The 18,110-nt window shown below is 37.9% G+C and overlaps 1 protein-coding gene across 3 annotated transcripts in view; it reads right to left on the bottom strand.

Annotated features, from left to right (window-relative positions):
- The window catches only part of LOC108713007 (cAMP-specific 3',5'-cyclic phosphodiesterase 4D), a 279,849-nt gene that overhangs the window by 185,325 nt on the left and 76,414 nt on the right, over positions 1 to 18,110 (bottom strand). Inside the window, exons 1-2 of one of the 3 annotated variants that reach the window (XM_018255638.2) lie at positions 7,179 to 7,221; positions 537 to 754 (exon numbers count right to left, since the gene is read on the bottom strand). In XM_018255638.2, the coding sequence (XP_018111127.2) occupies positions 537 to 754; positions 7,179 to 7,205 (245 nt within the window). In that variant the 5' untranslated portion in view covers positions 7,206 to 7,221. Of the gene's footprint in view, positions 1 to 536; positions 958 to 7,178; positions 7,222 to 18,110 lie in introns of those variants that run through there. The other 2 variants (XM_018255647.2, XM_041562152.1) reach the window with 2 other exon arrangements.

The raw sequence follows: 18,110 nt of genomic DNA, 5'->3' as shown, positions 1-18,110 counted from the left end.
ACTGATATTATATAATCATAAATATTGAAAAGTCACTTTGAATTCCATTTTTAAATTTGGGGAAGGAATGTCCTTTTGAGTAACAATGACTACTTCTTTTTTAACCTTTGTGGAATATTAAATATTGATGTGAATGATATGCCAGATGCAGGACCTTTCCTTAACTGCTATTACTGGTTTAGCATGCTGATTAAGCTTTTCATTAAAGTGGACACACATCAATTTTGAAAATCACCCTCATTGTGCAGGCAATGATGAATAATATATGACACCTGATTTAATTCTAGGAGGATAACAATGCAACAGGGAACAGTTGGAAGAAGAACAGTCGGATGCGAATAGCCAATTACAGCTTTGCTTTCACATAAAGAATGATAAACAAGTTCCCTGTCAAGTCCAACTAGCTGGTGATTGGCTGCCATTCTCCTGTGCACTTTCACCTACCCTCGGCATCTGGTACAAGGCTCAGAACATTGCATTCCTCATAATTGTTGTAAGTTTTTTTTCAAGAGTGAACTGCATAAATGAATTGGTACCTTAAGTAGTCAGAAAGAGGGTCATCATATGGTCCTGGGTCAATCTCTTCTATGGTGAACACCACACGGGAGCCACTTTCAGCTTCTGATTTGCTATTATCATTACCTTGACGATGGTTGAGAGGCGGGAGCTGAGGTGTGCCTGAAAAACGCCTTTTGATGGCACTCAGAGAAGGCACAATGGGGTAGGAGTTGAGATCATATGTTTCCCGGGACCTCTGGAAACAAGCCAAAATCATTAAGTGTAAACAAGGTCTAACCATACACTAAGGGGACATAGTAAACAATTACTATAAGTAAACCAGAAAATACATCACATATACGCAATTAAATGTCAAGTTACAGTAATTGATTAAGCTGAATATTACCCAAGTAATTTAATATATTTGATACATACAATTTGATATTGCATTGCTGAAAAAAAAAATATCTCAGGTATATATAAAGTATATTCCATTATCACTAAGATGCCTTAAAATAGTTCCAGGTATTGGTGTTTTTTTCTAGTTCTCTTGTAAATAAAGGATTTTACTTACAATCGGATTTTTACCTTTAATTAATTTTGTAGGTGTTTCTAAAATCCTCAGTTAAAATATACTGCATTGCTTTTTTGACACGGGCAACATGTTTATCTTGATATTTATTGGGTTTATTGGGGAGTGGGAGCAGCCATGATTGCTCTGATTGAGTACTCATCTGCAGATTCTAATGAAACAGTGACCTCTGTTGGCCAAATAAGAAAATGGTATAACGCTTACTTTGATTAAAAAAAGGTATTTTAGTTTTACTTGAAAAAAAATCATTATTATAAGATCATAGTACATAAACATTTTGCCACTGTACTTTTTTAATTACACACGTATGATGTCACCAAACGTCTATGCAATCCCCTCCTCCTTACTTGCACAAGGAACAGCTGAACACTAGGGAGCTTTCACTAGGAATTATTGACATATTTCCTTTTGTACACATGTCCAGTATAACCCAGAGATTCCTTCATTTAATATATATATATATATATATATATATATATATATATATATATATATATATATATATATATTGATTATATTAAAGAATGTGTGAGCACATTTCATCAGTTTAATGTTGTTTGACTCAAAATTATGCATAAAGTTGTATAGCTTAACTGCACAGAGTTGGTGGGAATCTAGTTTTTCTGTAGACTGATGCTGGATAACAATTGATTTGTACTTCCAATAATCTTAACATTTTCCTAGTAGACTGAGCAGCAGGGTTGGTTCACATTTTAAAACAATCATTTAGTAAATAGACACATCCTGATTCTGCTAGTAAAGGGCCTATGTCTTTTTGCTTCCAAACATTCATTCATCATCAGCTTCTCAGTCCCACCCTCATGCCTCTGACCCTGCATGTAGGATTGTATAATGACACATTTTTTTTAAAGTTTTTTATTGCACATTTGACAAGTCATTAACAAGCATACAATCAGCAAATATCACAGAGTCCAAGAATCGACACAAAAACTTTACAGTTACATAAAGATACAGCAGGAAACTAGTAGTATTTGAATAATTTATCCAGCACATTGCAGAGGATAAACATCAAGCCATTTCTCCCAAATTTTATCGAATTTATCAGGCATGCCACGAGCTTCATACGTTAGCTTAATCATTGGAAGCATACGATTCACTAGATTCACCCAATGATCAAAAGAGGGAGGTATAGGTTTTATCCAGTGTAGAATAATGGCCTTCCTAGCATAAAACAGTAACGTCCTATACAGGATTCTCGCATATTTTTGAGGGACTAGATCATCCACTACCCCCAGGATACAAGCTTCAGGAGAAATGACTCGAGGCAAATCCAAGTAATCACTGAGACATTGCACCACTCTAGTCCAAAATTCTTGAACCTTGGGACAAACCCAGAGAACATGAAGGAAGTCTGCGGAGGGGCAGGAGCAGCGGGGACACAGGGGAGATTTATTCGGAAAAATCCTATGAAGTCTCTTAGGGGAGTAATAGTACAAATGAAGGATTTTGAAGCTAATCAACCTATCTCGTGTGGAGATCAAATAGTAGTACATTCTGTCAGTGGCCTCTTCCCACATATCTTCTATGATCGAGGGCAAAATCAACTGCCATTTTGCAAAAGCTAATTGAAAGGGAGAAGGTTTAGCCTCTAATAGGGACTTATACAACACCGAGACCAATTTCCGAGAATCCGGGGAATGGAGCACATTAGTGACTGCAAACTTATGACAAATCGGGTTACAGCCTCCAAATTGACCCCTAAAGGCATGTTGCAATTGCATATATCTGAAGGGGTCAATTGGGCGATTCGGAAATCGTTCCTGAAGCTTGGGTAGGGTTAGAAGAGTGCCCTGATCCATCAAGTCACCTAGGCATTTAATTTGCAGGTTGGGCCAATATATAAAGTCCAAAAGGTACCTGAAATGAGGGAGATGAGAGTTCCCCCAGAGTGGAGTGTGGGGTGAAATGAGATATGGTTTGATCCCAAAGATACGGAGAGCATCTTGCCAGGCTAGGTAAGGGGCCTTCAGTACAGGTGGCAAACAATTGGAATCCCTCAATTTGCGCATAGGACACAGTGAGAGTGACTCAATCGAACTCAAGAGAAGGGCGTGCAGGAGCATATTAGGGTCTTCCGGATCAGGGTTGAACCAGGTGTGTATGTGGGATAGTTGCGCCGCTAAATAATAACCCCAAAGGTCCGGCAACCCCAGCCCACCCTTCGAGATTGGGGCTACTAGCACTTTCCAGGAGAGTCTTGATTGCTTGCCCGACCACACAAATGAAATTAAAATTGAATTCACTTTCTTAAAATAGGAGGTAGGAATGGCGGTTGGGGAGTTCCTAAACAAATACAAAAATTTAGGCAAGTATATCATTTTAAAAAGGTTTATTTTCCCCCACATAGTAAGCGGCAACTGTTTCCAGGACGTGACTGCCAAAGTGAATTTTCCTAGCAGAGGAGTTAAGTTAAGGTCCAAAAAATCAAATGGAGTAGTGCTGACAGTAACCCCAAGATATTTAACTCTAGGAGCCCAAACAAGCGGAATATTAGAGGGGCGCAAGTGTTGGGGAATATTATCGAGAGGCATTATGAGGGACTTATCCCAGTTGATCTTTAAACCAGAGAAGCGCCCGAACTCCTGGATAATGGCCAGCGCAGTGTGCAGGGATATATCGGGATCAGCCAGAAATAACAGAATATCGTCAGCATAGAGCGCTATACGTTCCTCACATGTTTTATATTTGAGGCCTGACAGATTATGGGCCCTACGAATTGCAAGAGCCAAGGGTTCAATCGCCAGGGCGAATAATAAGGGGGACAGCGGGCATCCTTGGCGGGTGCCCCTATAGAGGTGAAAGGGCTCGGATATGGAATTATTGACCCTGACCTGTGCGACCGGCTCCACATAGAGCAGCTGTATCCAAGAAATAAACCGAGGGCCAATACCAAATGCCTTAAGGATCTCCCATATATAGGGCCATTCCACCGTGTCAAAAGCTTTGGCCGAATCTAGTGACACTACAATACGAGAGCCCGGATTATCATGATCAATCTGCAAATTTGTGTATAGTCTTCGCAGATTAACAGAGGTGGATTTATTGGGCATAAAGCCAGATTGGTCATAATGCACTATTGCAGAGATAACTTTCAGCAACCTATTGGCTAAAATTTTGGCAAGCACTTTGGCATCGGAATTTATGAGGGAGATGGGGCGGTAGGAGTCACACAGGTCAGGGTCCTTTCCAGGTTTTTGAATCAGCACAATAATCGCTGAATACATAGAAGGTGGGAGAATACCCGTCTGTTGGGAGGCCTCAAGTGTCTCAAGGAACTTAGGGACAAAGTCCGTCATCACCAGCCTGTACCATTCGGCCGGTAGACCGTCTGGCCCAGGGGTTTTGCTAGCAGGAAATGAATGTAGAGCCTCTTGGATTTCCTGAGTCGTGATGGGGTTCTCTAAAAATTCTCGTTGTTGGCAGTCTAACTGTGGACATGAAAGGGAGGCAATATGGGTTGTAATTTCCTCTAGCGAGCAGGACAATTGAGATTCATACAGAGTAGCAAAAAAATCCCTAAACAACTCAGTGATGTCGGAGGGAGTCTCTACCAAGTCTCCTGCTTTATTTTTAATTCTAGGGATTAGAGTGGTAGGTGAGGCTGCTTTAGCTAAGTACGCCAACGTCTTTCCAGCCTTTTCCACTAAAATTTATTTTTAATTTGTGGTGCTTTAATTCCCCTATCAATTTTGACCATTCATTAACTCCAGTTTACTCTTCGGGGCAGATTTATCAAGGGTTTTCTTTCATACTCTGCTATTATGGTTCATTCCTTTTTTTAGGTGGCTGTGTAATTTGCTAGTGTGCATTTAAGATCAATCTTGTGAAATAACAAGACAAAAACCCTCGAATTCGAGCCTCGAAGTAAAATCCTTCGAATTCAAAAGCTTTGATCGTGCGATCGAATAAAAACCGTTCAAATGATTCGAACGATTTTAAGCGATTGATCGGAGGATTTTTATTCAACCAAAAAAAACTTGTGCTGGGGAAGGTCCCCATAGGCTAACATTGCACCTTGGTAGGTTTAAAGTGGCGAAGTATGAAGTCGAAGTATTTTTTAAATAGACAGTACTTCGATTATCGAATGGTCGAATAGTCGAAAGATTTTTACTTCAAATTGTTCAAATTATTCAAGTCGATCGAATTCAATTGAGTTTGACCAATTCTATGGTCGAAGTACCCAAAAAATACTTCGAAATTCGAATATTTTTCCATTCAAATTATTCACTCAAGCTTAGTAAATCTGCCCCTTCATATTAATTATGACATATTCACTGGTTATGTATATTGTAAATCACTGGGGGCTCTTTAGGGAATGAAGGTGCAGTAGGTGCAGGCACCATTCAGAATCAGAAAAACATTGGTATAGGTAACTTTGCTGTTATAAGCCATTTGACTGTCACTAACCAATCCCTGAGTATAACTGTCTTTGTTATTATGACACTGATGCTAGGCAGCTAAGAATAAAGTGAAATAAAAAAACAGAGTATGCCAGTTAATAGCTCCCACAACTGCATTCTGTATGCTACATACGGCTGTAATTAATTTTCTGTAAAGACAACTTAAAATATGCCATTTGGACTGCAGTTTTTTAATGCTCAGGACCTGGGGCTTTCCAGGAAAAGGGGTCTTCCTGTAATTTGGATCTCCATACTTGGGGAGGGTTATTTACTAAAATCCAAATGTATCTCATCATTTTAACTAAAAAACCACAACCAAATCGGTTCGGGGAAAAAGCTAAAAAGAAATAAATTTTTTTTCTGGCTTTCTCCCCCAATCTGTTTGCCTGAAAAGCCCAAAATGATTGGATTTTCTGGCTAAACCCAGTGCAGACCACAATAAGTTCCAATTAGGATAGGATCTCTGCCATTGACTTATACACAACCTCGGCAGGTCTGAAATGGTGGATTTTTAGATTCAGGGTTTTTGCTGCATTGGGCTTTGATAAATCTCAAAACATTTGTTTTTTTTTCTTTTAAAAACCCAAAAACTTAGATTCTTGCTTCAAAAAGGCACGGCCGGAATTTAGTAAATAACCACCTAAGTCTACTAAATTGAACTATAACTATAATTGAAGAATAATTCGATTTAATACAATTGTTTTGCCTCTAATAAGGATCATATACACATTAACTAAACCCAATAGGCTGGTTTTTACCTCCAATAAGGATTAATTATATCTTAGTTTGTATCAAGCACAAGCTACTGTTTTATTATTACAGAGAAAATGGTAATCATTTTTAAAAATTTGGATTATTTGGATAAAATGGAGTCTATGGGAGATGGGCTTTCTGTAATTCTGAGCTTTCTGGATAATGGGTTTCCGGATAATGGATCCCATACCTGTACTTTATGTGCAAGTGAAAATGCATTAGGTTTCATTGCAGGCTGTTTCAGCATAACTTTATTTATAAGTTTTAACTCCAGGCATTTACCCAGTCTTAAAAGAAGTGTGCCACAAATATATTCCCTGTTCCTTATCTTTATATGTGCAGTTCAGAAGGTATCAACTTGTAACATCATTGTTGTCTTGTAACGTGTATTGTAACACACCATCTATATGATATGTATATAAAAAAAAAACAGAGCCAGTATTTATAGCATTCTGGATAACAGGTCCTATACGTGTAGTTAAAATCTTGTACATTATTCCGCTTCCATACAAATGAAGAAAGTACACGTGTAACTCATTCAATCATTCTGTACCAACAGTCCCTCCCATAAAAACATCATCACTACAGGTCCCAGATGAAACCCAATCACAATTCTGCAATGTACAGTACATGTATTCCATCTTTTAGGAAACCCGTTATTTAGAAAGCTCCAAAATAAGAGAAGGCAATTTCCCAGTCCTATTTCAGAAAACGTCTAATTTTCTAATGATTTACAATTTCTCTGTATTAATAAAACAGTACTAGGTATTTGATCCTAACTAAGCTGCATAAACCCATGTTGCTGGCAAGACAACCCCAAGGTTTTTTTTAAAAGTTTAAATGTTTTTGTCAGTAGCCTTAAGGTATGTTATACCAAAATATGTCCCAAACATCCCAAACAATACATACCCTACCTGTATCTGTTTCAAAGGAAGCTCCATGTGTCTTGAAATTCCAAGTCTTAATGATAGCCATACCTTTGCACAGGGCATAGAGCTGGAGCTCCCTCCGCCCCAATAATTAAGTACTGTTGAGCAGCACACTCCCTGTAAGATTCAGCCAAACTGGTTTGCCCACCTAGAATGTGTTAACTCTCTTGTTAGAAATGTCCAGTGTCCCCATAGCACAACTTGCGGAATGGTTCCATTACTTCTATTTTGTATGGGCTGGCTCTGAAGATTGTACCTTGCATGTATGTATGTATATTTGTATTTACAGAGTACTACTAATATATGCAGCATTGTACAGCAGAACAGTAAATCGTTAGAACAAACATGGGTCAGTGGAATATTAAATACAGTTACAGTATTAAATACAAAGTACAGTTACTTTAAGGGCTTAAATAGACAAGAGGGACGAGGTCCCAGCCTTGTAGAACTTACAATATAAATGAGTGGGTAATTTACAGACCCAAATAGAAGGTTATTAAAGGGGTGCTTCATACTTTTAGTATGTTATAGAATGGCTAATTCTAAGCAACTTTTCAATTGGCCTTCATTTTTTTTATAGTTTTTGAATGATTTGCCTTCTCCTTCCGACTGCTTAAAGCTTTGAAATGGGGGGCAAATGCTCTGTAAGGCTTAAACTGTATTGTTATTTCTACTTTTTATTACTTATCTTTCTATTCAGACCCTCCTCGTTTCATAATCCAGTCTATTAATCATACTAAAATTTTATTTAAAGGTGAATAATCGAATATAAAATAGTTGTCTATGCATTATAAGTGCCAGTACCATGAGCAGTTTTATAAAATGACTAAATGAAGAGAATACCACCATGTGCTTTTCTATTATAGTTCATCAACCACCAAATCTGTAGCCAGCTTGGTATCACAGCAAGGTTCAAACTGTCACACGAATGCACAAAATCAACTGTTCAGCAGTCAGTCAAATGAATGGATTGTCATAAATCATATAGGATCTTGCTGTAAGTGACCAAGTTTGTTTTAATTTGGTCTCACAGAGTACGATCAACTGAAATGAACAAATCACTTTTTAAAGACAGCCTCTCCACTGGTTGGCAGGTATTAGAGATGACAGTTTTTATATACCACTGGCAGAACAAGCTCTCTATCACAATGCTAGGCAGGGCTGCGTCTGTAATGAGCTAGGCTGAAAAGCTTGCCTCGGGCTGGACTTATCTGGTAATTTTAAGCACCAAATTTCTATTTTTTTTTTCAGACCTTTTTGAATGTAGAGTGGAATTGCACTCTTTCTTTGCAGTGGCACAACTGAGGGGGGTGGGATAGGATTTGCAGCCAATTATATACATTGCTATTCATAGGTTCACTTGGTGGAGGTAGCAAATAATTCGAAGAGGATTTTCTTCAATATTGTATTGACTTATTTAGCTTTTTAGCCTTCCGATGAAGACGGCACTTTTCAGTGAACAAAATCTATTCAGTTTACCTGCTGCTACTGTGACAAGCTGTGTCCTGTGTACCATCCCGTTTAATTTAACCCCCAATTTATTTTCCGAATAGCTTCTAATTACCTTGTCTATCCAGAGACGAGACAATTACTGACTAGGCCGAACCAATCAAAGTTGATTAATGCTTTGCTTTAAAGGAGTGAAAACAGATAAAGCTTGAGGGAAAATGGAGAGAAAACTTTCCCATTCAGTATGTGAGGTCGAGAGCAAACATCTATATATAAATGTTTATTTGTTGCAAACCACGTTACATTTTACCTACAAACAAGCTATTTATGGGGTGAAACTTAATTGCAGTTAAGGTATTTTTAGCTCTGCAATAGCATAAACATTACCCTACTTTTTAAAGAAACTCCTTTCCACTATGTGACAACTGCTCGTCATAGGAAAAAAGGCTGCCATGTTGCCAATTAAAAAAGCTAAATAACTCAAAAAACACAAATAATGAAAAATTAAAACCAATTGCCAATTGTCTCAGAATGTCACTTGCTACATCACACTATGAGTTAATTTAAAAGTGACAGGAACAAGGTGAAGCAGAGCACACTCTAATAACTTCACAGAGAACGCCTGGTGCACAGGTTAGAGGTACGGCAACCCCCAAAATATAGTAGAACGAGAAAAACTCTGGCACTCAAGGCAAGTGAAATGCAGGGTTTCCCCTTGCTTTTATTTCTTGTGCAGACCCTGAAACGTTGCACGTCTGCACAAGAAATAAAAGCAAGGGGAAACCCTGCATTTCACTTGCCTTGAGTGCCAGAGTTTTTCTCGTTCTACTTTAATTTAAAAGTGAACAATCCCTTTAAAACACCCATTTAATTGGTTGTTACAGTTTACTGTGCCTTTTACTACATATGGGGGATAGACTGCGAAGCTTCAACTTTTTTTTTTTGCATATATTTTCCTTGCAGCCCCCCCCACTACACATCTTTCATTTTGAATCTAATACTACACCCTAGTTGCTGGGGTAAGTAACGCCTAGTCACCATATAAGTATAAAAAGCTTGAGAGCTGCACAACTGAAAATGTAAACACCCCAAATAGCCAAGAACAATACACACCACATGAAAAGTATTTTTAGATAATTTTATTTGCATTTTAAACTGCTCACTAAGGGCACTACTTACAAGAATTGTTCACTTTCCATGTCACCCACTCAGCATTCAGTGCATTAGCGCTCACACAAATCAAGTAATATGAAGTACAGAAAAAATATCAGTGTTTTACGCAAGTGATTACTTCTTAGTTGGTTGGCAGAGGTATCTAGGGACATGTACTATCCAGTAAAGTACCTGGCAATACACAGTGAACCTTAAGAACCAAAAGAGGATAGTCATTAAATTGAAGACGTTTTAAGTAGGATATACAATGTAATATATCTGCATTAGGCTTTCTTAACCTGTTTCTCTCGGGACACATTAAGTCTGGTTGTCAGATTGTGACACAAGAAGTAGTTTAGAATGAATTAAGCACATTGATTTAATGTACTGTAGCAGGCAATTTCAGTTTACTACAGAGGATTGTGGACATGTCCTAGACAGCACGAACACACACATTTTGTTCCCCAAACTACAGGTTAAGATGACTGAACTACTGCATATGTTTGTATTAACTAGTATGATTTATTGCTTGCTCTGCTAAGCATTTTTAAATATATATCACAGTCTCCCCGATGTTTTCAAATATCGATTATAAAAATGTATCTGTTAATTTGGGATGACTCAAAGAAGAATCTTTATTAGTATGAGGGATCAGTAGAAAGCCTGAGCAGACAATACAGAGATATGTAGAGATTACAAGTACAATAAATCTCCGTTTAGGTTAGAATTTACATACAACCCAAACTCTATAAGGGAAAGGAAATTTTGTCAGGTAATCTAGTGTGTGCAGTGAAAAATTGAGCTGTTCCACAGAACACTGCACCATGCACAGGACAATCTGTATCCGATTCCTCCGAAAAAACTCGTTAGGGGCCCTGTTCGACCCAGACCCGCTCCTAATGAAGCACTGGGTGCTGCCACCTGACCTCACCCAGCAAGGTATGCAACAAGGTATGTGCAGGTGGAGAAGGGGGCAAAAGGGATTTGTAATGCCGGGTGAAGGACCCTGTAGTAATGCTATATATATATATATATATATATATATATATATATATATATATATATATATATATATATATATATATATATATATATATATATATATATATATATATATATATATGAGAATTTGTTTCCCTCACTAGAAGGAAAATAAATAAATAAAGTTCAGTTTTGCTTGGTTTGGATCCTTGAACTACTTGGAACTACCCCCCCCCCCCCCCCGCTGCAACTTATGTGTCTACTTGTTCTGCTTCGAACTATAAATCCTTAATATACTGCACTTGCCAGATGCACTATAACTTTAAAAAAGGCTTTAATTTAAAAATAATATTGTAGAAAGGAGAGAAGAAAGAACCCCACTTGCCCTTTAATAAAATAGGATGCTCACTCCACAAATAATTTTATTTGTCTATTAATCGCTAATCAATTATCAGATGTCACACTTATTAGTCCAACTCTTAAGCATATAAAGTGCCGGTGCTTGAATTTAATTACTAAGGTGCAGTACAAGAGTGTCAATAAATTAAATTGATGAATAATTCTAATTAATAACCAATAATCACGTGATTCAAAGCGCCAATTCATTTAAGAATTCAACATTAGGCTATTGTGACTTGTGTCTGCACTTTAGGAGAGAAATGCTTTCTGACAGGCTGCTGTTTTTCTTCTCAATGTAATTGAATGTGTCTCAGTGGGACATGGGTTTTAACTATTGAGTGCTGTTCTTAGATCTACCAGGCAGCTGTTATCTTGTGTTAGGGAGCTGCTATCTGGTTACCTTCCCATTGTTCTTTTGTTTGGCTTCTGGGTGGAAAAGGGAGGGGGTGATATCACTAACTTGCAGTACAGCAGTAAAGAGTGATTGAAGTTTATCAGAGCACAAGTCACATGACCTGGGGCAGCTGGGAAATTGACAATATGTCTAGCACCATGTCAGATTTCAAAATTGAATATAAAAAAATCTGTTTGCTTTTTTGAGAAATGGATTTTAGTGCAGAATTCTGCTGGAGCAGCACTATTAACTGATTCATTGTGCTAAATTAGCCTGAAAACCCACAAATTATCGGCCCCCTGGTGTAATAGATAAAGAGAGAATTGGAGAAGGTTGAACTGAACACGGAGGCACCAAATCGCCACCCCTACACAAACTTTTTTTTAAAAAACAAAATCAATGGTATAAGTAAAACCAACAAGAGCACACAACGCCAACGCCCGATTTGCTACAATAACTTTCTCAAGGCAAATAATATTGTCCAAGAAATGCCAGAACATATTAGATTAGATTTTCAGTATTGACTTGTAAAACCCATATTGCTGTAGCATTAATTGCCCCAAGTTAATCTGATTTTAATTTTATGTAAACATCTCCAGGGAGTCTACAGGCAGAAATAACATTCACGCGCCTGCAAACAAGAATGACAAGCCAGACTGTGTAACATGAGTGATCATTCCATGGGGGGAACACGCTGCGCGACTGGATCATGAACGATCCGCGCGAATGGCTGGTGTGTGATTAATGTTGGTTTGCATATTAGAGATGCAGTTGCACTGCTTTTATATTTTTTGTTATTAATACTGGTTGGTAGAATTTAAAGTGATACTGGCATGTTCCTATAACCCACCTATTCAAAAGCAGCTATTTGGAGATCACATCCATTAATCATATTGGCTGTGGGTTGCTGTGATCTTTTCATCGGCTGCAATAAACGGTACATTTTACTGTACATTTTAACATTACTCACTACTATTGAAATACTGTACTGCCCCCAGCTCAGCATGAGTGAAAGAACTAACTCTCCATGTAATTAACCCTTATTGGAGAGCCAGGAGTAGCTAAGTACTGTATGTCTGGGCTTGTCTAAGTTGGAAAACTGGGCAGCAAACTGGAAAATGAGGTTCAATGTTGATAAATGCAAGGTTATGCACTTTGGCAAAAATAATATAAATGCAAGTTATACACTAAATGGCAGTGTGTTGGGAGTTTCCTTAAAGGGATACTGTCATGGGAAAAAATTTTTTTTCAAAATGAATCAGTTAATAATGCTGCTCCAGCAGAATTCCGCAGTGAAATCCATTTCTCAAAAGAGCAAAAAAAATTTTTTTATATTCAATTTTTAAATCTGACATGGGGCTAGACATATTGTCAATTTCCCAGCTGCCCCAAGTCATGTGACTTGAGCTCTGATAAACTTCAATCACTCTTTACTGCTGTACTGCAAGTTGTAGTGATATCACCCCCTCCCTTCCCCCCCCCCCCAGCAGCCAAACAAAAGAACAATGGGAAGGTAACCAGATAGCAGCTCCCTAAAGGTGCCCATACACTGAGAGATCCGCTCGTTTGGCAATGTCGCCAAACGAGCGGATCTCCCTCCGATATGCCCAATGATCGGATCCTAACGATGCCTAACAGGTGGTCGGATCGCGGGACCGCATCAACGAATAGATGCGGCCACGATCCAACGGTATTTTTTGTCCCATCCAATCGAGATCTGGCCGACTTTCGGCCAGATCTCGATCGGTGAAGCCCGTCGGGGGGCCCCATACATGGGCCAATAAGCTGCCGACACGGTCTGTCGGCAGCTTTTATCGGCCCGTGTATGGCCACCTTTACACAAGATAACAGCTGCCTGGTAGATCTAAGAACAACACTCAATAGTAAAAACCCATGTCACACTGAGACACATTCAGTTACATTGAGAAGGAAAAACAGCAGCCTGCCAGAAAGCATTTCTCTCCTAAAGTGCAGGCACAAGTCACATGACCTGGGGCAGCTGGGAAATTGACAAAATGTCTAGCCCCATGTCAGATTTCAAAATTGAATATAAAAAAATCTGTTTGTTCTTTTGAGAAATGGATCTCAGTGCAGAATTCTGCTGGAGTAGCACTATTAACTGATGCGTTTTGAAAAAAAACATGTTTTCGGATGACAGGATCCCTTTAAATGAGAAGGATCTAGGGGCTTTTGTAGATAACAAGTTGTCTAATTCTGGGCAGTGTCATTCAGTGCTTACTAAAGCAAATAAAGTTCTGTCTTGCATAAAAAAGGGCATTAACTCAAGGGATGAAAACATAATTATGCCTCTTTATAGGTCTCTGGTGAGGCCTCATCTGGAGTATGCAGTGCAGTTTTGGACTCCAGTCCTTATAGGGATATAAATGAGCTGGAGAGAGTGCAGAGACGTGCAACTAAATTGGTTAGAGGGATGGAAGACTTAAATTATGAGGGTAGACTGTCAGGGTTGGGGTTGTTTTCTCTGGAAAAAAGGTGCTTGCGAGGGGACATGATTACACTTTACAAGTACATTAGAGGAGATTATAGACAAATAGCAGGGGACCTTTTTACCCATAAAGTGGATCACCGTACCAGAGGCCACCCCTTCAGACTAGAAGAAAAGAACTTTCATTTGAAGCAACGTAGGGGGTTCTTCACAATCAGGACAGTGAGGTTGTGGAATGCACTGCCGGGTGATGTTGTGATGGCTGATTCAGTTAATGCCTTTAAGAATGGCTTGGATGATTTTTTGGACAGACAGAATATCAAAGGCTATTGTGATACTAAGTTCTATAGTTAATATAGATATGGGTATATATAATTTGTGTGAAAGTAGGGAGGGGAGTGTGTATGGATGCTGGGTTTTCATTTGGAGGGGTTGAACTTGATGGACTTTGTCTTTTTTCAACCCGATTTAACTATGTAACTATGTAACTATGTAGGGGCCAACGCATACACGGTAGACTGAAAAAGGTGGTTCATCTTTTCACGCAAAAGCGCTTTGCGCACACTTGAGAAGAAAGAAAAAGCAAAAGAAAAGAGAACACCCATGATAACTTTAAGAGCTGAAATTCTGTATTTAAATTGGAATGATGGATCTTATCTTCGTGAAACTGCAACTGCTCCCCTTGCAGAATGCAGAAATGGTAGGCTCAGGGGTGGGGTATTGGCAGAATCACCTCAGGAGAGGCGCAGAGTGCACATTTTTAGTCAACTTATGTTAACTTACAGCTATTGCTTGCAATGTCATGCTACAAAATGTTCTGATTAAAGGAAAAATATACCCCCAAAATGAATACTTGAGCAACAGATATCAAATTAAGTGGCATATTAAAGAATCTTACCAAACTGGTCTATATATTTAAGTAAATATTGCCCTTTCACATCTCTTGCCTTGAACCCCCATTTCATGATGGTCTGTGTGCTGCCTCAGAGATCACCTGACCAGAAATACTACATCTCTAACTGTAACAGGAAGAAGTGTGGAAGCAAAAGACACAAGTCTGTCTGTTAATTGGCTCATGTGACCTAACGTGTATAGTTTGGTTTGTTTGTGTGCATTGTGAATCATACGATTCCAGAGGACGGCCCTTATTTTTTAAATGGCAGTTTTCTATTTAAGATTACCCAATGGCACATGCTACTAAAATAGTATATTATTATGAAAATGGTTTATTTACATGAAGCAGGGTTTTACATACCAGCTGTTTTATGCAATATCTTTTTATAGACACCTACATTGTTTGAGGGGTATAGTTTTCCATTAAGTGAATTCTCCATAGAAAATCCTTTCAGTTACCAGAGAACAAGAAGTTGTGATAGACAGAGAACAAGAAGATGTGATCGATAGGTGAAAAAGGTTTTGGTGTGTGCTCAAAGTAGTGTCACCAATTAACTACATATTAATGACCAAGCTCCTACTTGCCCTTAGGTTTCTAAGCAATGACAGAATTCAAAACAATGATTCATTAAGAAAGGATACAGAATACATTGGGATAAATAAAATGATCTTGTACATTAAAGAATTCATGCAATTAGGGATGAGCTATATGATTAAATGACTTCTGTCTGTATGTCCACACATTGCATTTAGTTTTGTTTCTACAGTGTTACCATTTTATTAGGGAATCTTTAAAAAATTGTTCATCGATAATGAAACAAATTTTTTTGGAGTATGGCAAAAAGTCTATGGAGCCAATGCATTTTTACAGCAGTATTTACAGGGGGTGTATTTAATTATTAGTCATCCTATGTTAAAAGTGAATAATATGTATAGAAATTAAATGTTTTTATATTGCTCATGATATCGTTGATAAACACTGTGGGTAAATATTTACTTAACAAATAACATAATTGCCCACAATAAAATGAAATCCGCAAATACCCATTTCCCCCTACACAAACACAAAACAAGTGTCTAATTAATTTCACACAAGTGTGATGCTAATAGAGGCAGCTGTACAGGAAGCACGCACGTTAGTAAAGCAGATAAGACCCCTGGGACCCCCCTGCACAGATTGCACTGAAATTTATATTGATTTGCTCCTCACTCAAGATGGGGGAGCCAGACAGGAGCACCATCCCTTGAAATTCATATAGTAATATTGTTAACCCATTGTGAGAAAAAAAGCTAATATGAAAATAACAATGTTTTTTAAGTTAAAGATAAAGAGAAAAAAAAGTTGTTGATTATTTCCCCACTTAATGAAAATAGTTTTTAAGGAGTCACTTTTTTTAATATCTTGTATAAATAAATTGATATAAGATGGAATTGTGGTCTCACAGAGCAATAGTTTTTTAGCTGCTGGGGTTAGTGACCCTCATTTTGAGAGCAAGAAATAGACAGAAGACAATGGCAAACAGTTAAAAAAAAAATACAGAAAATAGCAACTGTAAGATTCAAGACATCCTATAACATACCAAAATGTAATGGAAAAGTGAACTAATCCTCTAGTTAAACTGTAAGAAATGCAATATTACCGTACTAAATATTTATTGTAGAGAACTTTGCAATAGTCAAATTATAAATTGTTTCCAACCACTTCTCATTAGAAATAAAAATAAACATGGTTCTGATCACAGGCCTAGATACTTTTGGGAGAATAGCTATTCATGTGTACCATATGTGCATTGATTGCAATGTACTGTTTGGCAAGAAGAAAAACAACAGTTTTTTCTGGTCGAAGGGGAAAAACTGGAAGTTTTGGAGGGAAAAAAAACTCGAATTTTTAGAGATACTCCAAAGCTGTTAAAAAATCCAAATACTCCAGCTAGAACCCGTCAAAGTCATGTAGAAGTCAATGGCAGATGTCCCTTTAACAATTTGAAGATGTTTCTTGCCATCGTGATCTGTGCTGAGTTTCATTTGTTAATACGATAAAAGTCTGGGCTTCCAGTTGACAATTTGTAAAAGTTGCACAATTTTGACAAGACTTTTCTCACACTGACTTTCTTCAACCAGAATATTTGATAAATTAAGTTAATTCGTGAATGGGAGTTAGGTCATATTTGATTCTTTTAAAAAATTAGAAAAGTTTAAGTTTTAGTAAATACCCCTCATGTGTCATATCAATTTTATGTTCTGCTGATCATGTAAATACATAATCAGATACTGCTTTTTCGTGTCTACATTGTTGTCTTCTTCCTATTTACGTACATAGTCCGCCTTGTCTTCTCCCCTAATCCTCTCTAAAGAAATCTAGAAATCTATAGAGAAAGCAGACTCCCTGACTGCCGGGAGAACTTCTGCTTCATCTATACAGGGGGCTCGCTGGTGACACAGAAAAAAAACTTTGCGGGGGGCCTTGGCCCACAAAGTTATGCCATTGACTATAAGACTATAAGCTAAAAGAGGCAAGTGTTCCTTAACTTCACATACAGATCAATCAGATAAAAGTGCTGAAAAACATCTCCAAGACAGGCTTATATGTTTCATGCTCTGAGCACTTAATCAGAGTGCAAAGAGCACTTAACCTTGAGCTTATGAGTAATTGAACAGAGCATAAAACTCCTAAGGCTCTATCCGGGCAGCTATATGATTGTGTATATGGAGCCTATGAGTGCCTACCTCTTTTGGTTTTTTGTATCATCCGTTTCCTTATCTGGACGTCTGGGGTTTGTGCACACGGACCCCACTTTTTATACGATGAGCTATGTACTTTGCAAAGCTCTCATACTTTAATTGTTTGAGCCTATTAGTCCATAAGTCCAAACAGGGCAAGTGATTACCCAATCAAACCTGTCTTCAAAGGGGCAACAAGCATCTATGTTCGAAATGAGTCAAATAAATAGGATTTCTATTCCACCTTTTCTCTTACTGAAAGATAACAAAAAACTGTTTCTATTTTATTTGTTGTATACCCTGCAACAAATCCATATTGAGAGCTTTAGTTATAATTAGTTTCTATAATAATTTAAAAGTGCAAATAAAACTGGAAGTTCTGAGGTTAGAGAGCACAACTATGATCCTTCTTTTTATCTTTCAAATCGCTGATGGCCTTTCTTCTTAAAAAAAATGCTAAGCAGTCATTTCCCCACAATAA

Source organism: Xenopus laevis, chromosome 1L, assembly GCF_017654675.1.
Source record: "Xenopus laevis strain J_2021 chromosome 1L, Xenopus_laevis_v10.1, whole genome shotgun sequence".
Taxonomy (NCBI): Eukaryota; Metazoa; Chordata; class Amphibia; order Anura; family Pipidae; genus Xenopus; species Xenopus laevis.
The sequence above is the reverse complement of the archived record's forward strand: the minus strand, read 5'-3'. Positions and strand labels throughout refer to the sequence as shown.